Genomic DNA, 8,851 nt, shown 5'->3' on the forward strand with positions numbered 1-8,851 from the left:
ATTTGATGTTGCAAAGCCTTTGTGCTATAAATTAAGGTGAGAAAGCACACATAACCCTAATTCAGCTGTCAGAAAAATGATGCAGTGTACCACAAATGGATTCTATATACACCATAAGGCCATGCTGCCATACATCTAAAGGAGTGCCGGGAAGGTGGCAGCCCCATCCATCAGTTTGTCTCATCTTTAAGCCTCTCTCCACTTCAGGAGCCGTCAGTGGTGGATCTCAGGAGCCTGTTGTTTGGTGCTGTACTCACAGTAGTCCACATACATACATGCATGGTGGTGTAAACTCCTTGTGTCAAAACATGGTTTGATTCTGTAAAAAAAAAATGACAGGTCTGGCTCTAATCAATACGTTTTGAATCTTAAAGCTGCCATCATCAATATTTTTTTGTTTGACTTCGTCGCTCCTTACAAAGCCAAGATTATCACCCATGTTGCAGTTTAACTCTTGTCTGCAGAGCATTTTGGGCTTTAACTTCATTTCCAGCAACAGCAGGCAAGTTGCAGCAACTAGGTGGTAAACATTGTGGAACATTAAGAATCTAAAGTTGGTGGAGACCAAAAACTGCAAAAAATATAAGATTAATTATTGGACTTCTTCATGAGTGACCGTAAACACCAATGAAGATGGATATTACAGATAGAATGAGCATTGCACAATTTATAACACTTTATTTTAACAAAAAAAGCCGGTTTTGACAAGCTTTTTCAATAGATTATTAGTATACATATTAAAAGTCATATTTTGTATCAAACCATAGGTATTTCATAAACTCCTGTGGCCATATGACCATTAAAACCATGTTCCCTAAAAAACTGCTGCATTACTCAGTGATGTGTTTAATTACGTGTCAGTAATGATTCAAGTTTAAATTAAATCTATATGAACAACAGTAGAATGAAGGCAGAAAAGCTGTATGTACCGAATGGGATGGAAGAACTCAAGAAGCTTTAAAGTTGAGATTACTATCTGGAAAACAGATACACGCTTTAAACAGGGCTGATCTTCCGTCTCTGGACTACAGAGCAGTAGTGGAAGTACTTATCTACGTTCCTGGCACTGTACTCTCACAGCAACAGCTTGAACCTGCAGTACAAACCGACACTGGTGGTGACAAATCATCCACCTCGAAACCCCGACAGCATGGGTGACAATAGGACCAGCGGTGTCCTCTCTTCCTGACAGTGAGCTGCCATTTGTCATCGCTGTGAGTTGAGATATAGAGCACAGAACCAATCTGCTAATGCAGCTCAGAGGAATAATCGAGAGTGGGCTGTAAAGTTGAGGACAAAGTCTCATCAGTATGAGTAAGCTGTCACTGAATGTGAGCCTGACTCACCCCCTTCGCCTTGTGAAATATTTTGTATTCACCCATGTTGTGTTTTGGCCTTTGGAGTCAGATGCGCCACAGTATGCAGGTTGGCAGGCTGCTGGCAGGGTGTTAGTTCTATATTGAGTGCTACTGGAAACCATTAATCAGTGCAGCCGGTACCGTTCTTGCCAGAACTTGTAGAAACAACCTGAGTTGATTTATACTGTTTATTGGAGGAGGCCCAAAACAATCTCTTTGTTCAACACCTGCTGTGCAGAAATCTGCCTGTTCACATAATAGTAATTTTCGAGGACAATATCTTTCGTTTCACTGTCTACAAAACTATATATTTTATAATATTGACCGAAGCAAGAACAAGTTTGATTGTGAACCACCCAGAGGATTGCCGACTCAAACAAATGAGGCGCAAGGTTGATCTTCATAATTCTCAAAATTGACCGGAAATCAATAGTTCCCTGGACGACTTTAACACATTCAAAGGAAGCGAAGGACAAACAAGTGAATATTGTGTGTGTTTCAACCGATTTAATTAAAAAAAAATAGTCCGAACGATGTCTCAAAAACCAAGTTATAGCCAATCCATTCAACACCAACCCTCACCAATAGTGGGACTGAACATGTAATCTTTGTCCTAGGGGTGGCACTATAGGTGAAAGACCTGCTGTGCCAATAATAAAAGGTTAAGGTTAGTAAGTAAAGCTTTTTTTATATAGCACTTTTTAAAACCAGGACTTTGTTCACTTGGGATCACACTGCTTATAAATTGTACTAACTACTTCCCTTTTGCCTAAGGCGACACCCACGTTCCACACAACCAAAGTAATACTATAATAAACAGCGTCAGAGGACCTAATCCACTCACTTGGCCAACCACGTCTTTCTGCAGAACCCCGTGGGGCAACACAACCCTGAACTGGCCTCATTAATTCTAAATGAGGCTCTACACAATAACTAGGCTATTCCCAAATGCAAACTGAAGTCACACAAAAGTCGCTCCACCTTTGTTTCTCTCGTTCTAATGCAGATGTATGTGTGACAATAAATCTTTCTACGACTAATGACCTCTGTCATCTTCTAAATTCCCAACCACTGATTTCTGATCTTCATCTTTCCTAACTACGGACATTTACTGACTCATAACTAGCAACCTCCAGTGATTCCTAACTGACCTCAATCCATCCCAGCAACTGATCACCACTGACCCCCATTCATTCCTAGCTACTGACCTCTAATCATTCTCAATCATGGAGCATTGATTCCTAGGCACTGACCTTCACCCTCCACCACGAACCCCTTTCGATTCCTTCCTCCTACTTAGCTACTGACCATCAGTCGTAGCCACATACCTCAATCCATCCCTACCCCCAGAACTTTATACAAGCCTAACCATCGACCTTCATACATTCCTAACCACTGACCTTCATACAATCCTAACGATCGACCTTCATACATAACGACTGACCTTCATACATTCCTACCCACTGGCTTCTTTCCATTCCTAGCTACAGGGCTCCCTGATACCATCATCAAACTCCACCTTTTAGCAGATGGAAAAGTGTCTCACAGCCAGCTCATTTGAAGTATTCCCACGGATGGTCGAAATACAAGAATATAATAACAATTATATCTGGTTATGACTACTGCATACGGTACCTGGTCTCACTAGTTTTGAATTACATCATTTACAAGAAATCCATGTCTCATTATTACAGAGTGCTGTTCCAAAAAAATCTCCTAATTCATTTATTTATTGAGTGAAAACACTTAAGATGTTACGGATCCTAATCTATAATTGTTCCGGAGAAAACATACGTTTGAATACAGAATGCATTAGTCATCGTGCGTTGACTTACTTCCAATTTTCCCGCGAAGATAAATGGTTTCATTTTGTTGCACTTATGCCAACGAGATAAGACAGACGGGCAGTCTGTCATTGCATCTTTCAGGGCTGGAGCCTTGCCAAAGACTGCTTCATATTCCCAGGCCTTTTCCTTTCCTTGGACAATTAGGAACATGGTGTCCTGGTACATGGCCGACACACTGACCGATGCTGATTCACTTCCTTTGCCCTCCAACAAAACAGGCTCTGGTGCCGTCACGTGGGAGCTGTTAGGATTAAGAGTTATTTATGGATTTTATGGATAACCTTCATGCCAATAAATCCCACTGAAAGATTGATAATATGGTAGATGTTCTATATGCAGTGGAATCTGATTCTGTATTCGATAGACATGCTTCTACAGTCGGCCTAAATGGTCCTGTATGGCATAGAAATTGCGTAAGCAATGATTATTGGGTAAAGTGGTCCTTAAGCACGAGACCCTATATCCAAATTATATGGATCTCCCTGAGGAAGGTCATTTGTCGAGTAAATTGGGTGATGTAATGAAAATCCATCCAAACATGTCCATATATCTTAAAGGGCCATACGCGGTATTACATTGGGGACATTTTTACCAGTCAATTTGATATAGCCAAATGAGTAGCTTTCACGTCAACAGGCGACAAGAGTTTAGGGTTACTGACACATTTGAGAGCTTAACGTAACGTAAGTATTTATTTATAAACTTAGAATATTACATATTTCCTTTGATAAGGCAGATTATACGAACTCCAGAAAGATGATGTTACTGTAAAACATTCCAGCTTCCATAATGACATACATTTACAGTGAATTCATATAATAAATGACACATAATTTCTCTTTGACCCACCATGATACAACATGAAGCATAAAAAATAAATAGACGGGCTTAAAATGAAACCCTCTGTTGGAAGGATTCTCAATTTATTACATGTCAGAGAATACATTATAGCCTAAATACTCAAAAATTAAAATACTGTATTAGCACTAAAACTTACTATCTGACACATTAAAAAACATTATGTGCATTACTACAGCAAATAATCTTGCAGCCTGTCAGGCTAACTAGAGCTACCTACAGATGTCTAACAGACATTGGAGGACAGTACTTTAGGCAAATATGCTAAGTCACTTAATTGAAGGAAAAAATACTACCAAACAAATAAGCCATAGCCTACAGCCTATATGCAGCTTTGCACTGCCTAACAGCACCACAACATCCATTATAGTCTAACTACATACTCGTAGTGTGTCAGAGAGACATGCCAAGGAAGATCAGCGAGCCAATATGTTCTGTGTTGTGTCACCAAACTCTAAATAATTGAACACAATTGTGTGTCACATCTCAGGAAGAATTTAAAGTTTAAACATCTCTGAGGTTTAAACAACGTTTTAGGCTGGGAAAGAGGAAGAGGTCCAAAAGTCAAAGCAGGCAAATACTTGATACAGTCCCATAAGGAATTACCGGTTGTCTAAATATTAGTGTATTAGGAAGGTGTGTGGCCACATAGCTATCCTGTAGTACTACCTCTAGGCCGACTATTCTGCTTAGTATTCTGCATTAGTTTCTAAGTCATCTACAATCAGCAGAGATGGGGGTGGGAGTTCTTTGTGCCTTATTGCTTTTCCTGTTTATTCCACAGTCTCATTCCCTGAAGTTGCGCTAAGTTAACAGTCGAGAGGAACTGTCACGTGCAGTGCCGGTTCGCCCTCCACCGCTTCGGTGGCGTCCCCAATCTCTGCGTCCTGGCACGAGGGGGGCTCCTCACATCTCACGGGTCGGACGATGACGCACGGCCTCCCCGCACCCGCCCCGGCGCCGCGCGCGGGGCTGCGACTGTCGCGCTCGTATTCCTCTTGAGCGCGCTGGATCTTCCTCTTCCGAAGCTTCCTCTTGTGGAAATGGAACGTTGCCAGGGAAACGAGGACGATCCCCACGAGCACGGCCACCAGCACGAGGAGCGCGAGGGTGGAGGAGAACGGCGGAAAAAAGCTGAGATGTTCCGCACAGGTGCCGTTATTGGCCTGGAAAACCCCGGTGACAGCGGTGCATCGGCACCGACAGTCCGGAGGCCTCAGAGGTTCTGGCTGTCATCCGGTCCACCTTTCCCGGCCACTCTTGTCTCTCTGACCCCAGTACCCTTGTTGCTCTCCGGGCTCAGCGCGGTGACACCGGCCCGCGCATGTGGTTACCTGCACCGAAAAGAAGACGCATGAGATCCGCTCATCCAGCACCAGAGGAGACTACCTATCAGAACAATCAGAAGCCCGCCCACCCACACTCATTAACTGGCCCAGCTTCATCAGTAAGACACATCTCAACCATTTGACAGTAAATCACAATGTTTGATAAAACCTGCCAGCCCAGCATATGCTCATGATTGTGGAAAAAAAAGAGGTTACAATGTAGTAAGGACAATACATCATGTATTGTAACGTGTAGGCCTACGAGATTTAGCCAAACAGAAGCCATTATTTCATGCACTTCACAAAGCAGCCATTTAGGACACTGCGGCCAGAAGATAATAATCTATACATTTAAAGGTATGAAATCTTACCTGATGACATTGTCAGTACGAGGCACAGTCCGTGAGTGGAGAGCCGATGTGTGTAAATGGGAGAACAGGATCACGGTGACGCATTTCATACAATGAGATGCTGCTGCTGAGCTCCGATCACTCAGGACGCTTTGATTGCCGCAATCCGCTCAGTCTGCCACCAGGAGAGCACTGGCCCAGCTAAACACTGTAAGTATCGGGGGGGGGCGGGGGGATGGGGGACGGGGGGACGGGGATCCTCAGTATGCATCAAAGTGCGTTTTTAAAAACGTGGAAAGAGCGAGTGGTCTGGTTGTCCCCTAAAAAAACCCCGTCCCCTCCTCCTCCGACCATCCGCTGCTCCACTCAGCATCTGAATGAAGAGCTGCAGCTGCATTAAAGCTCCCGTATAGTCAGCTGGCAGAGATGGTTTTTTGTTCTCTCTCTTCAAATGTATCCATGTATTGCCAACACCTGAGATATTATGTTCCCCTCACTATATGAATACATGGGTATTCATACTTTCATCAAATACTAAATAATGTAAATTCGTTTTAATATTAGACCCTGATCGGTAACCACTGGCATTCTGAAGGGTGTGGCCAGACAACTGCTGCATGAATTGAAGCGTTTAAGCCTCATTATGAGGGGTTTAAATAATGTACAGCTGTCGTGCATTCATTTGAACCAGATTAATACAGGTATGAGCCAGTTATTAGCTTTTTCACAGAATCTTAGACAAGTAAAGTTGATAGGTATCACAACTTTACATCTGAAAATTACTTTAACATCCGTTGGATATGCAGTTAATTTCAAATTATAGCAGCTTTTTATGTAACTCCATTCTAAAAGTGAGCAGAATGGCTCAATATTTACACATAAAGAATAATAATAATAATAATAATAATAATAATAATAATAATAATAATAATGCATTCTATTTGTAAGGCACTCTTCATCCAAGAATCTCAGAGTGCCACAGAGCCAGTACATAGTTAAAACTAACAATAATACAAAATAAAAAGGTTTTTAGGCCAGTTTTAAAAGAGTCCAGTGTCTGTGTTGCCTTTAGTTGGTCAGGGAGACTTTTCCATAAGCGGGGCGCTGCTGAGCAAAAGGCCCGGTCGCCCATGCTGCGGAGCTTGGTGTTGGGGACCCGGACGTGTGAGAATACAACTCATAGACCCAACAATGCCTCCTATGGTTGCAAACTGCCATAAAATGGAAATAAGATGACTCAATGATACTAGAGAAGCAGGAAGTATCATAACAAATTGATGCAGAAAGGGCACATTCACAAATTGGTGCAGAAAATTAATCAGAAAGTCGGAAATGAAGTGTCTGGTGCTAAACTGTCTTAGGGGAGGAAACCTCAGACCCCTCTAATATGTTTTCCTCCCAAACGTTGAATAAAAATAACCCTCGGCCCTTTAATAACCGTTAATCTGCATAGATTTACTGTAGTCATGTATTCAGTATGGAATTATGTAAATTATTTAAATGAGGCTTAATATAACTGTTAAGCACTGGATTTCGCATTAAAACTAATCTTGAATAATACTAGTTACACCCTTACGTTTAGTTTTCGTGAAGAGATTACATCTTTTACTAAAAAAGTCACAATTCGAAAACCGATAATTTAGACCTCCACCTAAATGGAGCTCAGCTCCTCCCTGACTGGAAGATTGCTGCAGGCGGTGTGACATGTATTCCAAATATAGAAGTGTGGGCATTGAAGAGACATATCTACAATGAGGCCACACCTTGACCTATCTTAACGCATTGTGAGAACATGTCTCTTAACTTTCCCATGCAACAAAAAATATTTTCCATTTTGTGTTTTTATGATGTTGTGTATCTGCAGTACCAACGTTTCTTGGTATCATGAAGGATCTGCATCCCAATTCCACACTGCATACTAATTCTAAGCCTGGTTTGAGTATGTAGTGGGTTGACACAGGAAAAGTATGCACACTAATAAAGGCAGAGTTTTGAAGGTGGTGTTGATTGATGACTCACAGGATGCTCACAGCTGTGAAACATTAAAACACAATTCAGACGGAAGGAAAACAGCTTTGAGACACATTTTCTGATTGCTGTTACGATAACCATACAAAGCAATTAAATCATTCTTTATGATGTTATAAACCATAAGTGTTTAGAACAACTCTGTCACTCAAACTAAACTTCCAGGATTGTGTGGCATTATCTTACTCAGTGGGCAAAAGAGGAATGGCCTAATTTCTTCCCTAATTTCCCTGTGGCCAGTTTGCCCCATGTGCTGTGGCGGAAAGGTTGTTTAGTTTAATATTAATCTGTCTAACTAATTGGTCCTTTTTCTGACTTTGGCTTGTGCAATTTAAAATCTATGGCTCCCACTATGGTTCTGAAATATCAGTAGCCTAACTGTGCTGTGTATTGATAAATTCACGATGCTGTCCGTGGTGCTGAAGTAGCCGACAGATTTGTAATTGCAATTTTCTCTCTCCTGCCGTTGCGCCAGCTTTGTCTTGGATCTATATCATTCTCTTAAATATATAGCTTGCAGATAAATCAGATACTCATTTAATCGTACTTGAAACAACACACTCCTACAAACGCAGCCCCTTGCATAGAACATCAACTACTATTTCGCCAAACTCAGCGGGATTCATCCTCTGGGAACATTGAAGGCCGGTGGCGAATTTCAGTCAAATACAAGAGTTACAAAGATATTTCAGTCTGGAGGAAGGTGTGTGTGGTTCATCTAGAAAGGCATGAGGAAGTGCGAGGAATTGTCAATGATGCTCTGCAGCTTGAAGAGTACTTTCCTCTTGTACAGCTCCAACAGAGACTCAAGCTGCACCTCCCACCCGCAGGACAGAGTCAGCCTTCTTGATGTTGATGTTTGTCGATTCTGTTGATGTCAGCTGCTGCCACAGCACACAGAAGAAGACACTGACCACCTCCAAATAATCAACTCGATCGCCAGACAAGAACGGCAATATTGAACAATTCTGCAAAAACCTGGATTTCGTTCAATATGTTATTTTTAATCATAACTCTCTACAATACATGTGGATAGCCACTACAGCATAGTTAAGGGTCAAGAAAGGCTCTCGCTGTAGCCA

At 41.9% G+C, this 8,851-nt stretch overlaps 1 protein-coding gene across 1 annotated transcript; it reads right to left on the minus strand.

Moving 5' to 3' along the window:
• Positions 1 to 4,872: 4,872 nt before the first annotated feature.
• On the minus strand, positions 4,873 to 5,299 carry LOC117742814 (uncharacterized protein C11orf87 homolog). The gene is given in 2 exon segments (XM_034550450.1): positions 4,873 to 5,253; positions 5,255 to 5,299. Coding segments are annotated over 2 exon segments (426 nt in total).
• Between the last annotated feature and the right edge of the window lie 3,552 nt (positions 5,300 to 8,851).

This window comes from Cyclopterus lumpus, chromosome 14 (genome assembly GCF_009769545.1).
Source record: "Cyclopterus lumpus isolate fCycLum1 chromosome 14, fCycLum1.pri, whole genome shotgun sequence".
Classification (NCBI taxonomy): Eukaryota; Metazoa; Chordata; class Actinopteri; order Perciformes; family Cyclopteridae; genus Cyclopterus; species Cyclopterus lumpus.